General features: G+C 33.8%; 1 protein-coding gene across 4 annotated transcripts in view; it reads right to left on the bottom strand.

The window, feature by feature from the left end:
• Positions 1 to 27,447, bottom strand: part of svr (Carboxypeptidase D svr) — a 94,732-nt gene that overhangs the window by 12,028 nt on the left and 55,257 nt on the right. For 3 of the 4 annotated variants that reach the window (XM_073976510.1, XM_073976509.1, XM_073976511.1), the window contains exons 2-4: positions 26,522 to 26,757; positions 20,464 to 20,943; positions 20,178 to 20,278 (exon numbers count right to left, since the gene is read on the bottom strand). In XM_073976510.1, coding sequence (XP_073832611.1) covers positions 20,178 to 20,278; positions 20,464 to 20,943; positions 26,522 to 26,757 — 817 coding nt within the window. Of the gene's footprint in view, positions 1 to 4,282; positions 15,295 to 20,177; positions 20,279 to 20,463; positions 20,944 to 26,521; positions 26,758 to 27,447 lie in introns of those variants that run through there. The other variant, XM_073976513.1, reaches the window with a different exon arrangement.

Genomic DNA, 27,447 nt, shown 5'->3' with positions numbered 1-27,447 from the left:
GGGATATTTCGCAATAGCTTGCATTTTTACTGCATCTTTGGATTGATTAAAAACACAATCCGAAGAGTGCCTTTAAATTCAATCCAAAATACTACATAAAAAGTTGTGATTTGGATCGAAAACGGAGTGCATCCTAGCTGTGTGCTGTGGAAGCAAAATGGAGAGCATCCTAGCTGCGCGCTCTCTTTTAAAAGTCATAAGTGAATTCATAGGAAAAGATGTACTCCAACAGCAAATGTACTGTACACTTGTAGTGATTCAACTGCATCCGCGCATGCAAACTTTTTGCTGGGTTATCAGGAACATTGCTCTATTGTGAATTATTTGAAGCATAATTCTAGACACTTTTAGTAAAAAAACATAGTTTCGGGCCACACACTCGAATTTACCTCAGCCGTTCTTTATTCTTTTACCAGAAATGAAGCGAAGCGAAGCAAGCAAGATAAATCCATTGTGTTTTGGTCTTTAGATTGAGTTCCCCAGTACAACAATTTCATAAAATTACTACTACGCCAACGTCGAGTTTTCAATCTATTAATTTTTTGTTATTGTAAATAAATCTTGTGAAAACGTAAACAACCGTTTTGACATCTTGAAGAAGTTTTGGTCAAAATAGTAAATCTTGAACTTGATCTAAGAACGCATAGTTTTAAAGAAATCTCTTTCATGAAACTACTCTAGTGCGGACCGGAACATACAGAATAGGTAAAACGGCGTTTGCACTAGAGATTTTTGCCAGTTTAACCTTCTTTGTGAGCATTTATTTGACGTTTACGCTATGGAATTGACATTTCGAACCGAAACCCACTGGGTTAACCCGGTTAAGTGCAAACGGGGTATAAGCTCATATTAACGGGAAGACAATTTCTATTAGGTTATATTTGTCACCCTTTTTGCAATAATTTCTGTTTATCCCCAGCAAAATGTTCGATGCCAAAGAAGCTATTCAAGAATGGGTACAAGTGATATGGAATGTCATTTTTTTAGCATCTTCATTCATTCTTTTTACAAGAGCGTGACCCCCAAAAGATGCAATTCCTTTTCAGATCCTAAGCATGTCATCTTCACTAACCCCGTGGAATGGCATTTTAACCAATTCTTTGGCATGACATCTTAACCAATTCCTTGAATAGCATTTTCACAAACCCTTTGGCATGTCATCTTTACCAACCCTTTGGCATGACATCTTAACCAATTCGACAGATTTTGCATATATTTATGTACTTGAAATAGGATTCAAGCAAAAATTTGCAAGAGATGCATAAGGACATACTACTAATTAAAACCTTTTATAAAATATACTTATGTATTTACAAATAAGATCCTAGCACAGACAAGGAAACTCTTTTAGTATCAAAGAGTGCAGTACGATTCTATTTTTTGGTCCATATTGGGGACTTCCTATAAATAACACTGTGAACAGAAATTTTGGGGCATGGACGATTCTCTTTGGGGATGAAAGCCCTTGGTAAGAATATTAAGAACCCCGAAGGACAGATCCGCCATGAGTCGAACTTCTGCATTATGGCGTGAGGAAGTTTTTGCTAGAGACGCTGTAAGACATCAGGAACTAGCGTTATATCTTTGTTCACTGTTGTTTTAGCTTATTTTTGAGATAATATGTCTTTAGTCAAATCGAATGAGGATTATTTTCGTGGAGCACTTCGACCTTCTAACTCGCTTCCTTCAATGTCCTTTTTGTCCTTTATTTTAAGAGCTAAAACATCAGTGAACAAAGATACAACGCTAATTCCTAATGCCTTACAGGGCCTCTAGCAAAAAATTCATCACGCCATGGAAGTTCGACTCACGGCGGATTTGTCCTTCGGGGTTCTTAATATACTCATCAAGGCCATTCTTCCCCAAGAGGAATTTTCCGTGCCCCAGATTTTCACATCCATTTTGTTGCACAGTGTAATAAATAAAAGAAAATATACCTAAAAATAAACTTCATCTCAATTGGATCCATGGAATGGGTTCAAATACCGATGAAAATATCGGATCTTTCACGACTTCCTTTGAATGGGTTTAAATGTTGAAGAAAAGATCTTTCTTCTTTCACGAGTTGATTTATCATTCGTGGAATTCGTTCAAATGCTGAAGAAAAGATCGGATCTATCACGACTTCATTTGAACCAATGCAAGATCTATTTATAAGGTCACGTAAGTAGCACAACATCAACTGTATTTTGGCCGAAAATTCTTCAGTATGTCAAAATGTTTGTTTACGTTTTCATACAAATGATTCACAATAACATAAAAATTGACAGATTGAAACCAATCAGCTGGCCGTTTTACGCCACCTTATAATGTCATCATGAACCAATGCAAAAGATCCAGTGAAATCATGGCATCTCATGGAACCACTTCCATAAAATTTTGTTGGGTCGCTAAAGTATTTCAAATTCAATAAAAATGTGTATGTTTTCAATCAAAATTATTCACAATAACGCATTACTGTGAATTATTTGTTTACCTTCTGTATGTGATTTTATTCACAATAATGCATTTTGACAACTAGTTTGATAATCAGCTGTTTTTCCCGTTGTACCTGTATTATTGTGCAATGGTAGTGGGATTCTCTAACGCATTTTTTGGTTACCGACAATCGCGAAAAAACGCAAAATAATGAATGAAAAGTATGAATAAAAGTTGACAACAATGTTGCTATCGATATGACTTAGCGACAACTTTATTTTAGTTGCTAACTTACCGACAAATTTCGTTAATTACCGAAATTATAAGTGTTTTAATTTTACCGATTTTTGTCGGTAACATGACGGAATAAGGAGGTGTTACATCGATAACAATATTCGGGCCATTTACCACACCAAACGTCAAAATATCGCATTACTGTGAATTGCTTGTTTACCTTTTGTATGTAATTTTATTCACAATAATGCATTTTGACAACTAATGTGATAATCAGCAGTTTTTGCCGTTGTACCTGTATTATTGTGCCGTGGTCGGTAACCAAAAAATGCGTCAGAGAATCCCACTACAACTGTTCTTGCTGCGGAAGGGACATACCCTTCGTGCCGTGCTCCTGATCATGACGGATTTAGAAGGTGATCCATTAATTATATCAAATGTCAAAATTTGTTTACAATAATGCTTTACCGTAATTTTTTTGTTTAACTTTTGTGTGTGATGTAATTCACAATAATGCATTTGGACAACTAGAATGATAATCAGCCGTTATTTTACATAACATATGTTTATTTCACCATGCCCTTGATAATTATCAAGATCTATTTAACAGGTCACGTAAGTAGCACAACAACAACTCTATTTTGGCCGAAAATTCTTCAATATGTCAAAATGTTTGTTTACGTTTTCATACAATTTATTCACAATAACAAAATATTTGACAGATTGAAACCAATCAGCTGGTCGTTTTACGCCACCTTATAATTTCATCATGATAATTATTTTAGATGTTGATGTACACTATTGTGATTGAATTAACTTCAAGAAATTGAATATATTTCTTGCTGAAACACCTTGTTATTGCCCCATGACCCTGATCATAAGTCCATATTTATATTAGGCAATTTTCCTTGCGGCAGTTTGATAGAGAGAGAATTGAGGCATATGGTAACCCTTTGCCTCTCAACACCCTCTATCCCCAACAAACTGACAATTGCCGCAAGGAAAATTGCCTAATGTAAATATGGACTAAGCGCTGGTGTATTATGTTTACATTTACAAAATCCAGTGGATTTCAATCAATTGCGTATACATAAAAAACTCTTCTATAATCCAGAGTATTTCATTTGACGTAAACACAATGGAATTAACAAGTTAACTCCACTGAAATTTCCTAAATATGTGCGTTGTTTACTCAAAATGCAAATTATTACTGGATGCTGTTCGTTTACTCTTCAGTACAATACAAAAGAGCTTAGTCGTTTACAAGAAGTTACTGGACTTGTACAAATTTGTGCAAATTATTGAGTAAACGAACACACCTAATGTAAACATACTGTAAGAGTACGTTTACACTAGTGCTTTTTTAACATATTAATGACTTAATAAATTTTTCCATTTTATGTCAAATAAAAGTGTATAGATCGGTTTTAGTCTTCCCCAGAAAAAAAGACCCAATTATATAAAATAAAATATGTTAACAATGTAGAATATGTATGTTATATATGGTGCATATGCAGTGCGTGAAACGTAAAATATGAAATGGATGCAAAATAAACGTGAACAGAAACGATAAATGAATACGGGTGGTTCGTTCCTTCATTCAAACACAAATTTGTGAAAAACCATTTCATTGCAGTTTAATTTTTTTGCTTAATAAATTTTATTTATTAGCTTTATTAAGGTTTCTATGTTGTTTTTTAGTATACATCAAATTGTTTTTAAATAGAGAATAAAATATTAAAATTATTTACGTTTACATTTAGGCATATATGTTTTTGATAGATATATGATATTTTATTGACGTTAGACTACAATCGATTCCATAAAATAGTTGATGTTAAAAATTATTTTTTGTATGTTTTTGTTTGAATAAAATACATAAAATATATTTTCATTATTGGATTACATAACAAGGGTTATATATAAATCTATAGATTTTTTTAATTGGATTTGTTTACTATTTAAATGTGTTTTAAAAAAAAAAAAAATAAACAAACAATAAACGTTACTCATAGTCTTTTAATTAAAATCTGAAAAAATAAAGGTAGTATTTGAAATCTATTAAAAATAAAAACAAAAATACTTTTCACAAAACTTCTAAGCAAAAATTAAAAAAAACATACATGTTTCAAAAGCGATGGTGTCTGCAAAGCTATTGCATCCAATTTAAAGATGGAATGTTCTTTTTTTTAATCAAGATACCTATATTATTGCGATACACTGGAACCCAATATTCTATTTTGACAGCTAGTATGAACATCAGCTGATTTATGATAAAACACTTTCTTACTGCGCTTGTATAGGGCCAAGGGTTTTGTATAAAGAAATTACGAAAAATTATAAGATATCGAAGGATATGGCCTCAGCATATAATTATAATATAACCAAGTATTTCAACTTTCTTATAATGTTCGTTAATACTTTTCTTATTGACAACATCGTCCCCACAAATCCCAACCCCGTCTGCCTCTACCTCATTTCAAAAGGCTATTGGTATACGAAACACACATTTAATTGCTGTTATGATCACCAAAATGGGGGAATTATCAATTTGTTAAAAAATATCAATTAAATTGCATATTTTCTATGCAATATTTTAATGCAAAACGGCTCCAATGCTGTCTACAACACAGTTGTTATAATTGTCAACAAATTACAGTGATTGTTTGGCCACATTCACACAAAGCTTGCCATAAATATATTTCCATTACCATCATCATCATTACCAACAATAACTTAAACAACATGCAACAACATGCCCAAAGATTGTCCTCCTCCAGTGATTGACATTTACAGTCTATGCCAGAGCCAGACAACAGACAGTCTCTGCCAATGAGCCAGCAAATCAACCAGCGACCACACAATATACCTACATCCATATGTATGCACATGTATGCACTTTATTCCGCAACCGAATTGCCTAATTCATACACTAGCATTGGAATTAAACCTGATTTGGAAGAAAATGCATTTTGTTTTATGGTGTGAAGGCATCTGGTTTTTGGTTGTGATTTTATTTTTTAGGCAGTTCAGAAGCTTCGCACAAAAAGTAGGTCAACTTTCATGGGATAAAAAAAAATAGAAGGGGATTTATGCAAAAAAAAAAAAAAAAAAAAAACACTTTTGTTTTATTTACAGTGGTTGGCGTTAAATGTTGTAATATGCCTGAGAGTTGTGGAAACTCTATTAATATTGAGTATAGAAAAGGAGAATATGCTCTCCCATCAGAAAGAGATTGAATCGTGAATAAATTTAAGTTACTCAGGGATATTATAGAGCGAAATAAGAGATGCAGGAAGTTTGCAGTGGTAATTTACTTCTTAAGAAGTAAAATGTTTAATAGAACGATAAATAGTCAGTAAGAATTGGCTTAGGCCAGTTTATTAACCCTGCGTTTACAAATGACAGGACAGTTGAGTTCATGTATTGATTGTCAAAATCCAAAAACTTGCCTGTATGACGTAGGCGTCCCGACAACTGCAAAAACAGTTGTAAAATTATGAATGAAAATCATCTATTTGTTTTTGTTTTCCGTTCACATTTTTTCTTTTTCTTCGTTGTCTTTTGTTTTCAATACATTTCAATTATTATCTCACACATTTTAACAAAAAATTTCAAAAATTTGTTAACCATACTGTGTATGGAAAACTGATGGACAGCTGGGAGACAGCCGACAAATGTATGTATGTGTTAGTAAATCAGAGTTGTATTTGAAGACAAATTGTCTGGTGTAAACGCCTAGTTAACGTTTTAATTGCTATATTTAAAATTTTTTGACGGATATTTCGCTATGTTTTCCATCAACTTAATCAGCGATAAACCACATTATAATCTAAACGCACCTTAACACCATCTCTATTTGGATTTATTTAATCGAAATGCTATGGAATATCAATTTATTTGACATATAACCAATGGAATTAACATTTGAAACCCAGTGGGTTTGTTAAATCCGATTATATATAAACCATGGTGGAATAAGAAGGTGTTACATCAAATCATACCAAACCTCAAATTTAGTCACAATAATGTAGTATTGTGAATTGCTTGTTTACATTTTGTATGTGTTTTTATTCACAATAATGCATTTTGACAACTGGTATGAAGATCAGCTGTTTTTGCCGCTGTACCTGTATTATTGTGTCATGATATAAACGTACTATAAGTCCCAATTTACATTAGGCGAGTTTACTTGCGGCAATTGTCAGTTTGTAGGTGAGAGAGGGTGCTGAGACGCAAAGGGTTACCATATGCCTCACCTCTCTCTCCTACAAAATGACAATTGCCGCAAGTAAACTCCCCCAATGTAAATTGGGACTAACCGTTTCAGACTTTAATCAACACTGTATTACACACTGTTTCCAAAGTACAATTTACACACCATGGCCAAATAAACAGGTCCCATAGCAAAAACAGCTGATCAAGATTTGAGTTGTCAAAAGTAAACATACAGGTTGAAAATATTCACATTTAAAGTGTAAAATATGAGTAAAATGTACCTTTTTCTCCACTTCTCTATTCCAGAAGTATTAACAATAATTCTATCTTTTTGCTTTAATTGTCAAAATTTTGTATTTATTTGTTTACTTTTTGCCGTAAACGTACTATAACAGTTTCAGACTTTAATCAACACTGTATTACACTCTGTTTCCAACGTACAATTTACACACCATGGCCCAATAAACAGGTCCCACAGCAAAAACAGCTGATCAAGATTTGAGCTGTCAAAAGTAAGATTGAAAATATTCACATTTAAAGTGCAAAATATGAGTAAAATTTCACTTTTTCTCCACTTCTCTCTTCCAAAAGTATCAACAATAGGTGTATCTTTTTGCTTTAATTGTCAAAATTTTGTATTTATTTGTTTACTTTTTGTCGTGTGACTCAATCACAGTCAATCACCATAGAGTATTTAGAGAGCTCAAATCATGATGCAACAATAAGTTGGCGTTCATGTCGGAATCATAACGAACGTCAAAATTTGTTCACAATAATGCATTTTGACAATTAGAATGATGATCGGTGGTTTTTAATGTAACACCCTCTTGTTCCGCTTTGGTGGCGTAAAGAGGCCAGCTGATTTCACCCAATCTGTCAAACTCTTTGTTATTGTATGAAAACAATAATAGTTGTGTATTTTTACTTACTAAATGTTGCTGAAACATTTTTGTCAGCAACTTTGCTTTTACACAACTGTCAAAATCTGCAACATTAGTAATAATTATTACTAATTATCACGTAAAGAGACACAGCTAATGTATGAAAACAAGCTGTCAAATGTTAGTGACAGCTTGAAGATTTTATATCAAAATAGAGTTGTTGTACACTTTGAGAGAAATATGGGGAATTCAAACTTCACCTTGGCGGCTTTCCTGGATATAGAAGGAGCCTTTAACAACGTAAGACTTGAATCCATTCATCTCTCGCTTAGAGGGGTCAACACCCAGGAAACCCTGATCTGCTGGATAAAGAGAATGCTGGAGAGCAGAATCATTAATTCCAGCATTGGGGAGTTGACAACAAGGAAGACAGTAACTAGAGGTACTCCCCAGGGAGGTGTACTCTCACCGCTGCTGTGGCTACTTGTGATAAACAATATTTTGGCGGAATTCGACAATCAGGGCATCAAGGTTGTCGCATACGCGGATGATGTGGTTTTACTAATAACTGGCAAATTCTTTTCCACAATTTCGGAGCTTATGCAAGGAGCCTTATCAAAGCTGTCCCGTTGGGCCACCACAAATGGCCTTGGTGTAAATCCAACGAAAACAGAACTGGTATTGTTCACCAGAAAGCGTAAGCTCGTCGACTTCTGCCACCAACATTGGATGGAGTGCAGTTACATCTATTTCCTGAGGCGAAATACCTAGGTAAAATCCTGGATTATCAATTCAGATGGAAAAGGAACGTCGAGGAACGGACGAAGAGAGGTATGATTGCACTTTATTCATGTAAGAATTCGATTGGGAAAAGTTGGGGATTAAATCCAGCTATTATACACTGGCTGTATAATACTGTTGTGAGACCCATCTTATCCTATGGATGTCTTGTCTGGTGGCATGCGCTTCGACATAAATTGAACTCTGGCAACATAGACAAGGTGCAAAGGGCAGCCTCGATCCTGATAACTGGAGCTTTTAGAAGTACACCACAAGCAGCTTTGAATGCGATGCTAAACCTCTTGCCCACGAGACTTAGCATCAAAGGTCAAGCAGCACGTAGTGCCCTAAGGCTACATGAATTGAATCGTTGGCGTGACAGCACCTATGGTCATGCATGCATTCTTCGGGAGCTAGGGCCAAACCTTAGCTTGAATATGCAGGGGAAATTCAGCGACTACTTATCACCAATCCATAGATTTGAAGATTTTGAGGTCGTTATCCCTAGTAGAGATGACTGGATCTGTAGTAACCCTCCTCTGGACGGTCTGGCTTTCTATACAGACGGTTCTAAGATGGAAGAAGGTACCGGAGCTGGCGTCTACTACGAAAAGCTTTGCCTCGAATACTCATATAGGTTGAACAGCGACTGTAGTGTTTTCCAAGCAGAAATCTTCGCGATCAAAATGGCCGCAGAGTTGATAAAAACTCTGGATGCTAAAATCTTTGAACCGGTGACTATCTTCGTTGATAGTCAGCCGGCTCTTAAAGCCATCAAATCCCCCAATATCAAGTCTGAGACCGTTCTTAAATGTGTAGAACAGCTTTGGCGAACCTCACTAACGCTGTCCGACTCTGCTGGGTACCGGGACACTGTGACATTGTGGGAAACGAGAAGGTAGATGAACTGGCAAGACATGGATATCAATCAACAAGTCATGCTATCACTGATTCTATCAAACTACCCATATGTCACGTTTATCGGAAGGTGGAGACGTTCTTTGAAGAACTAGCCAAGGAACTATGGCATAATGAACCAAGGTGCAACGTGTCAAGGGCCATTTGGCCGACTCTTTCAACAAAGAGAACAACTTCACTTTTAAGTTTAAATAAGTCAGAAATCAGGGTATTGACGGGAGTCATTACCGGCCATTGCAACATCCGAGCTTTTATCGGCAAATGGCAGGATGATGGCGTGGACTATTGCAGACTCTGTGAAGATGAGGAGGAAACGGAGACTATTGAGCCTATTTTATGTCGTTGCCCGATGTTAACTCGAAAGCGATATAGATTAACAGGAGTATGCTTTCCTCCAAGCTTAACCTTCTACTCAAACATGAAACCAACAATCATAAACAACATCATCAAAATATATACATATATTGACTACACATCCCAAACCTAACCTGTTCTACACTTTACGTGACCTGTTAAATAGACCTGTAGTTCGATTCTCGAACTCATTTTTTGAGTTAACGACAATAATCGATCAAATTAAAATGCTTATAATTTCGGTAATTAACGATGTTATTCGGTAATTTTTCTCGTTCTCTTTTAAACTTGCCTATTGCGTTTATACAAGGAATTCTGTTTCGGCAAGTTTTGTTTTCAAAACATTGGAAATAATGTCAAAAACGACACATTTAAAAGGAGTTGCCTGAAAATTGCCGGTACGAGCAATTTTTTCCACTTCCATTCCCCTTACGTGTCTCTCCTACAAACTGAGACTTGCCGCAAGTAAACTTGCCTAATGTAGATTTGGACTAAATTAGCGACCAATAAAAGGTACTCATAAAGTTCTACCGGCAGCAACAGTGTTGTGAACTTTTATTTGAACTTTTCATTTATAATTTTGTATTTTAATGTTACCGCTTTTTCTCGGCAACTCAGGGAATGAGTTAAGGGGAGTACACACTATCATTCAAAACTGACAGTCAACGTACTTTTAGGAAAATTTTCGGGGAAATAACAACTTTTATTTAGCTAAAAACTTTTGAAATACAATATATACGGTGTTATTTAGTGATTACAAAAGAAAATTTTCAGTTAGGCTTTGATATTCACGAAATAGACCTCGATGACTGTCAGTTTTGCTTGTCAATGTGTACTATACTTTAGAGAATCGCACTATTGGGCTCAAATCATGATCAGCTGTTTTTGCTCTGGTACAGAATCTGCAAGGTTCTAATTATTTTTTCTTTATAAATTTGTCAAAAAATTAAAAAATGTAGATTATTGCTGGAACAGAACAAATAATGCATTTTGACAACTAGAAGTATGATCCGTTGATTTTGATGTAACACATTCTTATTGCGCCATATTTTTAATAAAACGTGATGTAGATGTAAAAGCGGCTTTAATCCGACAGAAAGCTCTAAAACTAATGGAACTTAGGTCATGATAGCTCAATTAATTCAATTAAATAAAACTTTCACAATAAATGACATTCGTCCTAAAGACCTTGGCACATACGGTTCGTTGTGCGTCGCGTCACGCCTTAAAAACAACAACAACATGAAAAAAGTGTAAAGCTGAGTACACATTGCCAGTTTTGAATGACAGCTTTGTTGGTGCTTGCTAGTGTGACCGTTCATTTTTGTCATTCATCATGCAACCACAAAATGTTTTGTGGTTGCTGGACGGTTGGACAGTTATCGATAACTGCGAAATATCGACATTCAAAACTGACGATGTGTACTGCTCTTAAGTGATGCCAAGTTTGTTCTTGCATTTTCAATGTGGTTGTTTTAACGCGACGCTCAACGGACCGTATGTGCCGGGGCCTTAAACTGGGTACACATTGTCAGTTTTGAACGTCGATATTTCGCAGTTGTCGATAACAGTCAAACCGTCCAGCAACCACAAAACATTTTGCGGTTGCATGATGAATGACAAAAATCATGATACAATTAAAAAGGTAGATGCCTCAGCCCAGCTGATCGAATCTAAAACGTCAAAAAACTAGGAATTCGCCATGAAAAATCAAAACAAAAAACCATATGATTCGGTAAGTAAGAGATAGCATGTGTTCATTTTATAGACAAACACAAGCGATAAAAAGAGACAACAAGAGATCATTTGGCGAAAATTTTGACATTTTACATTACAAAAAAAGTTGCTTTGTTGTAGCAATTCGCCGATGTTTCTACCTTTTTAATTGTACCATGACAAAAATGAACGGCCACACTAGCAAGCAACAACAAAGCTGTCATTCAAAATTGACAATGTGTACACAGCTTTAATAAGACAACAATAAATAAAGGATCGCAATTTAATTTTGTTTAGTTGAAGTGTGGCTAGGGCTCTTCAATAAATGGCTAACAAGCCCCGGTTCACAATGCAAAATGTAAATCATGCTGGAATAAGAAGGTGTTACATCAAATCATACCAAACGTTAAATTTGGTCACAATAATTGATTATTGTGAATTGCTTGTTTACATTTTGTATGTGATTTTATTCACAATAACGAATTTTGACAACTAGTGTGATAACCAGCTGTTTTTGCCGCTGAACATGTATTATGGTGCCATGATGTAAATGGACACTTGTCGTTAAGAGGCCTGGCCACATGTCAACACAATTTGAATTTGGTAAGATTTTGATGCTGTTTACATTAAAACGCAAAAAATGAACACTGCTTTTATGTGGCCTGCCTTCATGGCAGATAGAGAAGCATCTGTGAGACAGATGAGATGACGAAATTCAAACAAATGTTGATATTTAGATTAATTTTAATTCACACAGCTGATTATCAGTCTAGCTGTCAACAATAAATTATTGTGATTGAAATCGCATTACAAATGGTAAACAATAAGAAAACGAAAGTGACAATGAATACAGAAACGTTACGCACAATTCTAAATTGAGTGCCTTGTTCTCCTGATTCCTCTTTAATTTCAAAAGTAAGGGCCCTTGGTGCATAAGCAGCCTTGCTTTCCTGATTCATTTCTGATATAACAAAAATAAAAGAATAAAGAAGGCCGACCAAATTTCGAACTAGGTTGCCCTTTTCTTTTTTATTCTTTTATCAGAAGCAAGCAAGGCAAGCAGGCGAGACAGCTTATGTACCCAGGCCTTTAGGGCCTTGGTGCATAAGAAGCCTCGCCGGTTTGCCTTGCTTACTCGGCCTTATTTCGGATAAAATAATAAAGATGACCTAGCCAATTTCAAACTAGGCTGTCCTTGTCTCTCTCTCTTTTTAAATAAACTTATTTCATAAATAATGAGATTAATTCACTTGGTCTTTCCATCTTTCAAAATCACCCATCCGCGTTTGTACATAAATAGAAATAAGAAATTGTAAAATCGGGTAATGGGTGCCACCGTGGTGCAATGGTATGCACACCCGCCTTGCACGCTGAAAGTCGTGGGTTCGATTCTCCGGCCAGTCAACATCAACATTTTCAACGGTGGCAAAATACCCCTCAGTAATGTTGGCGACATTTGCTGAGTATTTTAGCCATGTAAAACTTCTCTACAAAGTGGTGTCTTATGACACGCCTTTCGGACTCGGCGATAGACAGTAGGTCCCATACCACTGAGCTAATATGAATCGGGGTGCACTCATTGATGTGAGAGAAGTCTCCCTTGTCCCGTATGGGATGTTTGTGGAGCAATTATTATTATTAAAATCGGGTAAAGAGAACAAATTCAGCACGGAATTTTTATTCATGATTGCCATGAATGAGATTTTATAGTTCTTGTTCGGCTTTCTTTAAGTGTGGCCAGGCCACTTCAGCAAAGGGCTAATGAACAAGCCCGGTTCACACAATGCAAAATCTAAAGTTGTGTTCCAGTAGTGGGATTCTCTAACGCAATTTTTGATTACCGACAAAAAATCGGCAAATTTAAAACTCAAAATTATGAATGAAAAGTTCCAATAAATATTGATAACACTGATTTTTGTCGGCAACCAAAAATTGCGTTAGAGAATCCCACTTCTGTAGTGGAACTCATTTTTAGAGTTACTGCAAAAAATAGGTAAAATTAAAATGCTTACAATTTCGGTAATTATCGAGATTATTCGGTAATTTAACCACCAAAACAAAGCAGTCACTAAGTCCGACCGATAGCAACAGTATTGTCAACTTTTATTATTACGTTTTATTCATAATTTTGCTTTTAAAATTGTACCGATTTTTGTCGGTAACTCAAAAAATGAGTTACAGAATTCCACGACTGAGCTAAAGAATTTAAAATTTTTAAAAATTTTGCTATCCCTTACTATGCGTTTACACAAGACAATTTGTCATTATTTTATAACTTTTTTGCCGTTGTCGCATATATAGGGTTTTTGACAATCAATACATGAACTCAACTGTCTTGTCAAAATGAAGAACATTTTGTATGGGAGTCATTCTTTATCTACTTTTGGAATTTTAGTTGTTTAATAAAGTACGGGAACAGACCATACATGAACAATTGTCATTAAGTGTCCTGGCCAAATGCCAAAATACAGAGTTTGGTAAGGTTTCGATGCTAATATTGTGCATGTAGCATATTCGGCTTGCTTGAAATGTGACAAGGCCACTTCAACAAATGGCTGATTAACAATTGTCATTAGGAGGACTGGTCACGTGTCGAAACAATGTCCATATTTACATTAGGCAATTTTCCTTGCGGCAATTGTCAGTTTGATGGAGAGAGAGGTGAGGCATATGGTAACCCTTTGCCTCTCAACAACAAACTGACAATTGCCGCAAGGAAAATTGCCTAATGTAAATATGGACAATGTTTGTTGAGATTTTAATAAAAAATCTAATGCATGTTTACATGTTGCTTATTCGGTTTGCTTGAAATGTGGTAAGGCCTCTTCAACAAATGGCTGATTAACAAACCCGGTTCACATAATGCAAACCCCAAATGAACAATCACCTTCTTCTTCTTTATCTGCCTATTCCTTTTTCGAATTTTGGCGATCAATGCAATTATATACATACATATTACATCTGTTACATTACAAATTTCATTTTGATGTTTATAAATTTCTTATTATCTCAGCAAATGACTCTCTGTTTCGGCTTTCGCTGAGAAAATTCCCAACATCTTGGATACCAGTCACCACTAAGTGGTTAATTGAATGCTTGTTTACATACTGCTGGTGTAAACGTACGCTAAAACTATGGATATATATTGTATAAGATAATATCGGTTCCATAACCTGCAAGAATCTACAAATTTTTACTACGATAACAATTTTTCCTTTATGATATCATAAAAATAGTAAAAAAAAATTAATAGATTCTAGAAGTTCTGGAACCGAACCGAATACTGAAGCAGATCACACATCATATTATTGTAACTTAAATGACATTATGCGTGCTTTTGCGCTAAACAAAAAATAAAGTTGTGATGTGATGTGTGGCTAGGCAGCTTCATGACTAGCTCGCCCATTGTGAAAAGCATCAAAAAAACAAAAATAATAGTTTTTGCAAAATTTAAATTTATACTTAAAATATAAAACACAAAACAAACCAATGTGATTAATAAACATAAATAATGTGTAATAATGTTTAATATTTCCTTTGATAATTTGTACAAATTAAAATGAACATTAATTATAATATATTTTTAAATTTTTATTATTATTCAATAATGGTATGCATATGATAGGATTTTTTGCATTAATTAAATTATGTGCGTAAGTTTTGTTTTTTTTTTATAATTACATTACATATAATTTATTTATTTCAATCGTTTTTTGCATTTTTTTTCGCTATACAATTATTATTTAAGCCGTATATTTGATGAAAAAATCCATAACTAAAAATAAAAAACAACAAAAAATTTACAATATTTTACAACATTTTCCATAACATTAAAACAACACAAAAAAATAAGCACATATTGAAAACTCAATTAATTAAATAATATACAGTAACAAATATGCACGCAATTAAGCCAATTTTTCGTTTAAGAAAAAAAAAAAAAATAACAGGTAGGAAAATTGTTGAATATCATGTTAAGATCACAAAATGGTCTTATGTGGGGAATTTCTTAAAGTCATGTGTCCAAATATCATCATGACGCACATTTTTCATAGTATTTTTAAAGAAAAAATGTGAGGTTATGTAGACAATTTGTTGTACGGCCATGTAGCTTAATGAGAGTATAACGGCACGTGTGTAAACCTCGTTGGCGAGCAAAAATAGGCAACATGTTTGGCGGCTTTTGATTGGCTGACATACCGACTTAGACATTTGTTCCAGTTTTTATGACGTTTCTGCCATTTTTCGTTACCGTACATTTTGGAAAAATGTGTATGTTGGACTAATTTTCGACAATTTGCTCTTTCGATACATTTATCATTAAAAACGTACTGGAACGAAGCTAATGTCTTGTTTCAGTTTTATGCTAGGTTTACACAATTATCATGACATCATCATAAAGCCACATGCCCACACCTAAAATTGGCATAATAAACTCCGATTTTTTTCTAAAAAAATACTAGGAAAAATATAAGTTATGATGAAATTTGGTCGCGCTGCTAAAAGAATGTTTACGATAATTTTTATGACCTTAGCATTACATTCTTTGATTTTGCATCTTAATAAAGTAGATTTTTTATAAAAAACGAGATAAAGAAAGAGAACTACTTTCTCAATTTGTCATCCATTTTAGAGAGAGAGAGAGTGTTCTCTGATAGTAAATGCAATAGTGTTGTAAAGCGTAACAAGTGTTCTAGTAGTGATGGAGAGAGGGAGTACAATGCATGTGCAATGTTGTGTGTGTGAGAGAGTAGAGTAGGTGTGAGATGTGATGTGAGAATTAAGGAGATTATAGTAAAATAATATTATGTAGATGATATCAGGGTGCTTTACCATTCATTAGTGTTAAATTTAATATGTATTTCTTTAAACATTTTTCTTTTTTTGTACTAATGTGGGATATTTGAATCTCATATTTGTTGTCTAAGAGAAATTACATCCAATTAAAATAATAACTTACAAAAAAATATTAATATTTTAAAAGGAAAATGGAGAAAATAAAAAAAATTGTCATTATGAAAAAAAAAGTTCCAAACATGACCCAATAAATAATTCCTCCAAAGGGAACAGCTGATCAAGTGACAACAGCTGATACATGAAAAACAAAACTAATTATCAAACTAGGTTTGAAAATGGATTATTGTGATAGAAATCATTGAATGAAATGTTGACAGATAGTCAATAAAATGTAAACAAATGTTTATATTCCCTGATGTTTGACAGTTGGTGGCACCAAGTAATCCACGGTCAAACTGACACTAAACAAACTACTATTGTGATTGAAATGCCTTCAAGCTATCGAAGTGTTCAGAGGAAATCATCTGGCCCATCGTGCAACATGTCGCCTCGCCACTTTATACTTTTACATGTCAAGCCGAAAAGCAAATCGTTTTATGTGTTCCAGCTTTATTAACTAAGGTCATGTTTATATTATAGCCTTTAGCAGGGTTAACCTTCTTAATGAGGATTTATTTGACGTATACACAAAGGAATTGACATTTAAAACCCAGTGGGTTTGTTAAATCCGGTTATATATAAACGTACTATAATTCTGTTCTGTCATCACAACGAAAATCCCCATATTTGAAATCTGTAGTGCGATTTTCTAATTAATTTTTTGAGTTACCGACAAAAATCGGTAAAATTAAAACGCAAATTTATGAATGAAAAGTTCAAATAAAAGTTGACAACACACTTGCTACCGATAGAACTCTACAACCACATTTTTAGTTGCTAATTTACCGACAAATTTCGGTAATTAACGATTCTATCGATAGCAACTTTTATTTTTAAACTTTTAATTCATAATTTTTTTATCGGCTTTTGTCGGTAACAAAAAATGAGTTACAAAATTTCACTACTGAATAAAATGTTTGTCTTACATTAAACTTTCATAGAAAAATAAAGTTTAAGAAGCGCGTCGATAAAAACAATCCGCATCTGAACCTTATGGCAGCTATCCATTATTTGTTACCCGTAAAGGTATTGACAGAAAAATCATTGGAATTAGAATGGTTTTAATTTGAATTAAAAGGGGGCAGAATTCTTGTTTTATGAAAATTTAAAATGAGCCACAGATTAAGTTTAAGCCACCTTACAAATAGTTTTAAACGTGTTTGAAAGGAATTGCTTTACAATTTTTTCACCAACAAAACTGAAATGATGAGATTTTATAGTTTGAAGTGTGATTTGAAGTGTGGCCAGGCCACATCAACAACTGTCTAAATACAAGCCCGGTCATTAGAGCTGGCAAACCATCGATATTCACAACATTAGATATTTTCGATGTAATATTTTAAAATATCGATTGCTTTCGATATTATCGTTAAATTTTCATCGTCATTAACTTGGAGATGAAAATGGCGGAAATGTCAATGATTTTCTTGAGATTATGCAAAAGTAGTTCACAGATATGTAAAGGAGAATAAACAAATGTTTTTTATTTTATAAAAAAATACATTTTATTTTACCGAAAAATGTGTACGTGTGACTACGGACTTACTTTCTTACACACATAACCGAAAAGCAGCGAAATTTCTATTTATTTCAATGTATTTCAGGTTAGGGGTTTTTATTCCGATAATATCGATAGGCAAAACTATCTATCGATATTGAATTTTTAAATAACAATCGATAGTATCGATAGTGACATCGATTTTTTGCCAGCTCTACCGGTCATGGCAGAACTACCAGGTAGTGGCATCACACCAGCTGATCGAATATGAAAAGCCAAATCCCTTAAAAAAAATTATTTTTGTTGTAATTTCCCCAACAACATAACGAAAGTTTTGACATAACATATTCAAAATTTTACGATGCCACTACCTGGTTAATTGTGCCATGAGCCCGGTTCACAAGGAATTACATTTTATTATTTGTTATTCTCTTTGCTTGAGGTGTGACCAGGCCACTTTAACAAATGTCTAAATAACAAGACCGGTCCACATGCAATACAAACTCTAACTAGGCGTTTACACAAGACAGACTGTCTGCAAATACAACTCTGATTTACTAACACATACATTTGTCGGCTGTCTCCCAGCTGTTCATCATTTTTTCACAGACAGTAGCGTTAACAAATTTTTGACGTTTTTGTAAAAAAGAATTGAGATGATAATTGGTATGTGTTGAAAACAAAAGAACATGAACAAACACAAAATATGTGAATGGAAAATAAAAAGAAATCGACGATTTTCATTGATAATTTTACAACAGTTTTTGCAGTTGTCTAGACGACTACGTCACACAGGCAAGTTTTGGGTTTTTGACAATCAATACATGTACTCAACTGTCCTGTCATGTGTAAACGCAGGGTAAATGAACGAACAACTGACAGTAACTGGCCTGGCCATATGTCGCAAAAAAAGAATTTGGTGAGATTTTGGTGGTAATCTAACGGCTAACGTCACTTTGGGTCATGGTGCAATAATAAGGTGTTACATCGATAACAATAATCGGACCATTTATCAGACCAAACGTCAAAATTTGCGAACAAATGTTTATGTTTACGTTGGGTGTGGTAAATTGACCGATTATTGTTATCGATGTACTCGTAACACCTTCTTATTCCGCCATGCTTTGGGTATACGTACTGATATACAGACCAGCTGATGCCATACATGTGAAAAAGCCTATGGTGTGATATAGCCATAAGGCGTGTTTACATTAGCCCAATAAACACTATTTATTAGAGCACGTTTACATTAAAGACTGTAAATGAGCACTAGTAAAGAAAAGTTTATTAGGGTTTTGATGAGATTACGGTAATCTAAAACATGATTTTTATTGTTTTATTCGCTTTACTTAAAGTGTGACCAGGCCACTTCAACAAATGGCCAAATAACTAGACCGGTTCACATGCAATGCAAACTCTAAATGAACAAAAAAACCTGTCATTAAGTGGCCTGGCTACATGTCGAAAAAGAGTTTGATGCTAACCTAAAGAACGTTTACTTTATCCCAATAAACAAGATTTATTAGAGCACGTTTACATTAAAGGCTGTAAAGGAGCACTATTAAAGAACAGATTGTTGAGTTTATGGTAATCTAAAGCAGGTTTACATTAAACAAGACTTATGTTATGTTTACATCAAACATGTTTTAAATAAAGAACATAATTTATTTCGGTGGAATTGATCACTAAAAATGTCGAGGTTCATTAAAATCTGTTTTATGAAGGCGTAATCCTGCACAATAAAAAAAAAAAAATAGTCGTTCAATGTTAGTTGATGGCGGAGAACCAGGGGTCATTGCTTGGGAGGTGATCTAAACGTGATTTAAACTTGTTTAAACTTCCATTTAATTTCAAGGATGTAAAAAATAACATATAAACAAATAAAATGTAATGGAAATTAAGAATTTAAGAGAAGTAAGTGTTTATGTAGGTTTTTTGTGTTAGTGTGCAAATGGGCCTTGTGTTGATAGAGAGGATGGTTGTATGTGTGTGTGTAAATCTTAACAACAATATAAACAAAATCACTTTTTTTTAAACTTTGTAAAATACAAAGCAACAAAAACAAAAAACGTGTTAAAGACTAAAACCATGTTTGGAGTCCACAAAAAAATAAGAGAGGGAGAGGAAAACAAAAAAAAAACCAAAACAACACAGACTCAAAATTTAATGTCTAAAAAAGTAAGGACTGTAAAAACTGCTTATACCATCATAGTTGGTCTCAATCGGTGACAAGGTAAAGTCCAAACGTTGAGCCACATTTTTGTCATTTGTTACATGGACTTGTTGCGGTGCACTGGCCTGGTAACTGCAATGAGATCAGAAAAGAAGAAAAAAAAAAAGAGAGACAAGTTTCCCCCAATTTGGAAGAAACAAGTTTAAAATATTGTTATTAATTGTTATTCACAACAAAAGAAAAAACAAAATAAAAAAAATCTTAAAACAAAGTAGGAAATTAAGGCAACCACAAAATGTGTGTGTGTGAAATCTTACCCGAAAGCCAATGCCTGTATATTATAGATTCCTGGTGTCAACAGACGCCAATATTCTCCACGACGTGTTGTGCGTATGGGTTTCTCCTCCAAACCGGAAACCACAATTGTTGCATCATGTATGGGATAACCATTGACATCTTTAACCACACCTTTCACTCCAATATGGGCCAATTTTAAAAGTTGCAGTAAGCTGCGCTTATTACGTTGCCATTCAGCCGGCAACGATTGGGCGGGTGGATATTTACAACATGACAGCTCAATTGTTAGTTCAAAACAATTACTAAAGGCATAATTAAAATCTTGCATGCCACCATTCAATTCATACCAATGGGCGCCATTGGTAATGCCATCCGTAAAGGTATCATTACAATTGTTACCCTTGCGCATAATTGGATGATTATCGGAATAGGTGTGGGCCATCAGCTTAAAGACACGATCGTCGGGCGTCAAGCTATCCTCACAGCATTCATGGTGGGCTCTGGAAAAAAAAAGATAAAAACCTCAGATTAGTATACTCAGAGAGCAAAAAAGAGAAATATAATTATATTAAATCTCTAGGAGGTTGTATAGAGCCTAAATGGATTTGAAAGAACGTTTAAACCCCAAAAACTGTTTCCAAAAACAAATACTCTACTTTAAAAACTTGTAATTAAATCTTAAGAAGAAATTAAACTTACCTTATAACAGATAATCGAATTTAAGTTTATCATCAATTTCATTCTCACATTCAGCCTCCAAACTCAATAGAAAGCAATTTCATAGATTTTACTTTGATTACTTGAAGTGTGACCATGCCACTTCAACAAATTAGTAATTGACAACTGCGAAACGGCATTACATGAAGTGGACTGGTCACATGTGAAGCAGAGCTGGCAAAAAATCGATGGCACTATCAATAATATCGATTATTATTTAAAAATTCAATATCGATAGATAGTTTTGCCTATCGATATTATCGGAAAAAACCCCTAACCTGAACTCCATTGAAATAAATAGAAACTTCGCTGCTTTTCGGTTATGTGTGTGTAAGAAAGTAAGTCCGTAGTCACACGTACACATTTTTCGATAAAATAAAATGTATTTTTTTTTTAAATTTTTTATAAAATAAAATCAGTTGTTTATTCTCCTTTAAATTTCTGTGAACTACTTTTGCATAATTTCAAGTATTTCTACCAACAAAACCCAATATAAACCTGCGTTTACACATGACAGGACAGTTGGCGTCCCTATAACTGCAAAAACAGTTGAAACAAATTATGAATAAAAATCATCGATTTTTCATTTATTATTTTTATAAAATGTCAAAAAACTTTTACCCCTACTGTCTGTGAGAAAATGATGGACAAACAAGAGAGACAAACGACAACTGTATGTATTAGTACGTTTATATATGTATAACCGGATTTAAAAAAAAACCCACTGGGTTTAAAATGTCAATTCCATTGCTTATCTTTCAAATAAATCCTCAAAAAGAAGTTTAACCCTGCAAAAGGCTATAATATAAACATTGCCTATGTTTTAGTAAATCAGGGTTGTATTTTATGGAAAATAGTCTTGTGTAAACGCCTTGTAATGTAATATTAAAGGTTTTGCTTTGATTATTTGAGGGTGGTCAGACCACTTCAAAAAATTCTAAACACAAACCACTGTAACAAGTCAAATAAAGGAATGTTTGGTAGGAAGCTGAAAATATTTTTATGTTTCCCTATAATTATCGATATAAAATTCTTTTAAATTCAGAGGAAAGGAATATTTTGCATTTATTTGTACTAACAGAGTCAAATAAAATGCGATTTTATAGATTTATGTGCCCTTTGCTTGATGTGCGACTAGGCCACTTTATTAAATTGCTCATTGATAGGCCTTTCTTTACATTCATCAACAATTAAACAGTCTTACAGTAAAGTGGGATGATCCCATGCCAAATACAGATATGCTTGATACGATGTTGAAGATGTTCATGTAGCTTCCTGATAACCATAACTAAAAATAGTATCTAAATTTAAAAGAACTTAATATTTAAAATTTATTTCTTTATCAATAAATCCAAATAAAATGAGATTTTATAAATGTTGCTTCGATTACTTGACGTGTGGCTAGGCCCCTAGAAGAAATTGGTTATTATCATGGCACAATTACCAAGCTAGTGGTTAGAGTTGTATAGTTCATGAACGAACTAGTTCAACTTTTTATATGGACTTTTATTATATATATTCTAAACTATAAAAAACAAAAACCAAAATTGAAATTCATTCATTATTCAAAAAGTTGTATTAAAAAAAACATAAAATAGTCAATAAATCATCCGCAAACAAAAATGGGGCAGTTTATACTTTTTCAAGTTTTAAGTGATTTTTTTTAATAAACTAATAGTCAATATGTAATCCGTTATTCATTTTCCCCATTTTTAATCGTTTTGGAACAGATTCGACCAATCTTTTACAGTAGTCAGGTGGTATTTTTCCCCATTCTTCGAAAAGGACCCTTTTAGTTCAATTCTGTTGGAAACCCAGCGTTCATTAACTTTTTTCTTCAAAAAAATCCCACAAGTTCTCAATGGGATTAATGTCTGGATTCTGAGGAGGTGTTTCCATAACATGGGGGGACATTGTACAGCAGCCAAGAACGAACTTTATACGCCTTGTGCTTGGGATCGTTATCTTGGTAGAACTGCCAGCCTTCATGATTCCATGATTCCATCAATAAAATGCAACATTCCTGGCCCTTTTGCCGAAAGTGAGCCCCATACCATTACAGAACCACCGCCGTGCTTAACAGTCGGTTTTAGATTACATAAGCGAAGCTCTTCATTTTTTCTTCTCCACACTATAGGTTTGCCATCTGACCCAAAAACGTTAAATTTACATTCATCTGTAAAAATAACGTTCTTCCAGAAAGAAAAATCTTTCATTTCGTGCTCTTTTGCGAAATTGCATCGAATTACTCGTTTACGTGGGCTAAAAAGAGATTTCTGCCGTACTCTTCTTCCATTAAAACCAGCTCTGCGTAGCACATTGCGTATTGTATTCTCACAAACTTTTTACCTAACTCATTTTGTGATATGGAAGCAAGTTTTGGCGCACTTAAAAATGGATTTGATTTTATTTTTCGTACGAGAAACCGTTCTTCGGCTTCAGTAAAAATTTTGTTATGGGCTTTTTTTTGGTTTATTTTGTATAATTTTGGAGTTTATATAGCGTTTAATGATATTGTAAACAGTTGAGTGGCTTCGAATAACCATTTTGGCAATGTCACGAATAGATTTGCCATCTTCTGCATGTTTAATAACAAGTTTTCTAACTTCTATTCCAGTTTGGGTACCTTGTCCAGATTTCGCCATTTTTGTTGTTATTACACCGCGAAATGCACACTAAAGCTCTGTTCCTTTACGTTCAAGAATCTTCAAGTTTTACCACTTTTTACTCGAAAAGCGTTCCTTTACTTCAGACACAATGCAATTCATATGGGAGCAGTTTACAACTTTAACTACTTTTGCCGGTTTTACCATTTTCAGAAGTAAAGGAACAGACCATAAATTGTAATTTGGGTGTTCCCCACAATTGTGTAAGTAATCACAGTGAAGTAACAACACACGCATATACAGCGTTGTAATATTAGGGATAAGTGTTGCCCTCTGTCCCATTTTGGCTTGCACGTTTATTTTTGGATGTTTTTACATTGTACCCTATACTTATTTATTAGATTTAATTATATCTAAATGTTTTTGTATTTTTTTAATGTTGACATGATAGACATTTAAAATGTATATTACATGTTAATCTAATACAAATAGTTTAGAGTTTATTTAACTTTATAAACGATTTTTCACCCTGTCCCATTTTGGCTGGCAGCATGATGAAATTATAAGGTGGCGTAAAACGGCCAGCTGATTGGTTTCAATCTGTCAAATATTTTGTTATTGTGAATAAATTGTATGAAAATGTAAACAAACATTTTGACATATTGAAGAATTTTCGGCCAAAATAGAGTTGTTGTTGTGCTACTTACGTGACCTGTTAAATAGATCTTGGCTTGCAGCAAGTGTGTGTATGTGTGTGATTTCTATTTTGAAAACCAAAGCCAAACAAATAATGAAAATCAATTTATTGTAAAAGAAAATTATTTGTTTCTACGAGTGAAAAAAGGTTTAATATGTTTTAATTGTGTTTTCGTGTTTTAAACGGGTTTTCGATCATAACGTATTTGGTTAATACGGACACCCGGAATTATTATTATACGTCGCGTTGAATATTAAGTGTAGGCGTCACAGAAATCAACTCTGTAAAACAGCTTTATAATGAAATGATGATTATTATCAAATAATGATTATTATCCTCATAAATGATCCCGAAATTCATAAAAATTACGAGAAAATAATCTAATGCACGTTTACATTACAAATTAGGTAATCTTTGTCGACAAAACAAATAATTGGTTCCAATGAATCTAAAATCTGTTTCAAAGACCCTTTTAGGTTCTCCAATGAAATTGGAAGGAAGGTTAAGGCGTCCTAATATTTCCAAACACTAATAAAAGGGATATTTCGCAATTATTTCCACAAGCAAAAGGGAAATTTTGCGATGTTATTGATTTTATTAGGTTTGCTTGAAGTGTGACCTGACCACTTCAACAAAATGCCAATAGACAAGACCGGTTCACATAGTGGGAACTTTAAATGGATAAACGAATTAAGTGGTCTAGCCACTCGACAAATAAAGAAGCGTTTGGTGAGATTTAATTGAAATTACGCTTATTTAAAGCTTGTTTACATTTTAAAAGAGATTAAATCAGATTTATTGAAGCACGTGAATTTATGTTGTTATTTAACATTTCATTAAACATTAAAGTAATGACAATATAAGGAGTTAAGGTAGAAACACAATGAAATACGCCGCTTTTTCATGACCAGTTTCATGTAAAAGACTGGAGGCCAAGTACTAGCTAATTTAAATTAATTAGGCAGCATTTGAGTTAGGTAGTACTCGGCCTTTAATCTTTTACATGATACTGAGCGTGAAAAAAACGGCAACACAATGTCACTAAGTGGTCTGGCCACACGACATATAAAGCAGAGCTTGTAGGGATTTTAATCATTATAAGGTACTTTTAGGTAGTATGGTGAATTTTTTTATTTTTTTATTTATTACATTTTTATACTTATAACTAAATTACAATTATAAAGGGGAGGGGAAGCCATGACTGCAGAGGTCTTAGGCTTTAGTATGGTGAATTATTATTGTATGTCGCCTTGAATATTATGTGTAGGCGTCACAGAAATCAACTCTGTAAAACAGCTTTATAATGAAGTGACCTGGTCACATGTCAAATAATGGAAGAGAAGAGACTCATATTAGTTTCTAATTATTATCCTCATAAATGATCCCAAAATTCATAAAAATGACGAGATAATATTAATCTAATGCACGTTTACATTACAAATTAGGTAATCTTTGTCGACAAAACAAGTAATTGGTTCCAATAAATCTAAAATCTGTTTCAAAGACCTTTTAGGGGCTCCAATGGAATTGGAGCGATTCAGAAACTCAACAAAATGTTAAAATCTCTCTATAAAACGCTTCACAACTCAAATAAAGTACGGTTTTTCAGAATTTTGAAGAGATTTAATTTACACTGTTTTCTAAGACAAATTAAAAATTGTAGCCAATGAATCTGTAATTTGGTTCAACGAATTTGGATATAGTTCAAAATAACATTTGAATAATTTAAGGCCTCGACACATAAGCCGCTCGGCTTTCTTACTTAATTCATTTCTGGTAAAGGAATAAAGAAATGTCAGAACCACATTTCAATTATGTCGAACTTGGTCTTTGGTCTTTTACTAGAAATGAATTAAGATGAAAGCCGAGCGGTTTATGTACCCAGGCCTTTAAAAATATAATAAAAGGGTATCTAAGAAGTTCTAACTGTTTCCCCAAAATCAATATATCCCACAGTAGTGATCTAAATTACTGTCATTTCATTTTCTTTATGCCTAACATACAAGTATTAAACAACAACAATAATAATGATAACAAAAACAGTTAGCATATACTTACAATGAATTGTCATATGGATAACTGGCTACCACAGCACCACCATGGAAATTGGCCGACAAGACAAATGGTTTATTTAGTACCCATTCAATGATTGCAGCAGTTTCCGGTTGTCGATTCAATGATTTTTGTTGTATCAATTGTTGGGAATCCAAGCGATCAGGAAAATCACGATTTAAATCAACACCGGCCGCATTGGTGCGGCCAATATAATGGGGTAATGATTCACAATTACCTTCCTAGAATAAAACAAAACAAAGGATGGAAATAATTAATAAAGTGTTTTGCAGGAGAAAGTGGGAATTGTTAAAGAAAATAGTAAAAGTAAAGATTAAATATTAATAGAAAAACCAATAAATTTCAAAACTAAATTAATGATTAAATTTTTGTAAATACATTTGAAACTTCACATGTTCTTCTTTAATTAAAGAACGTGGTTATATGTTCTTCTTTAATTAAATTTTGCGATATTATTGTTTTTATTAGGTTTGCTTGACGTGTGACCTGACCACTTCAACAAAATGCCAATAGACAAGACCGGTTCACATAGTGGGAAATTGGATAAAGCAATTAAGTGGTCTAGCCACTCGACAAATAAAGACGTGTTTGGTGAGATTTAATTTAAATTGCCCTTATTTAACGCTTGTTTACATTTTAAAAGAGAATAAATCAGATTTATTAAAGCACGTTCATATTAATTTATGTTGCCATTTAACATATGTTTACATTAAACATTGAAGTAATGACAATATAAGGAGTTACACTGTATAGAACACAATGTCATTAGGTGATCTGACCACACGACATATAAAGAAGAGCTTGCTTATAAGGTGGTTTACAGCGCTTTTACATTATCCTTATGGACTAAAGTTATTTTTATTCAACTAAAGATTCATTAAAGCACGTTACTTTCTATAAATATGCGGCTG

Source organism: Musca autumnalis, unplaced genomic scaffold (genome assembly GCF_047663935.1).
Source record: "Musca autumnalis isolate F117 unplaced genomic scaffold, ASM4766393v1 scaffold_3, whole genome shotgun sequence".
Lineage (NCBI taxonomy): Eukaryota > Metazoa > Arthropoda > Insecta > Diptera > Muscidae > Musca > Musca autumnalis.
The sequence above is the reverse complement of the archived record's forward strand: the minus strand, read 5'-3'. Positions and strand labels throughout refer to the sequence as shown.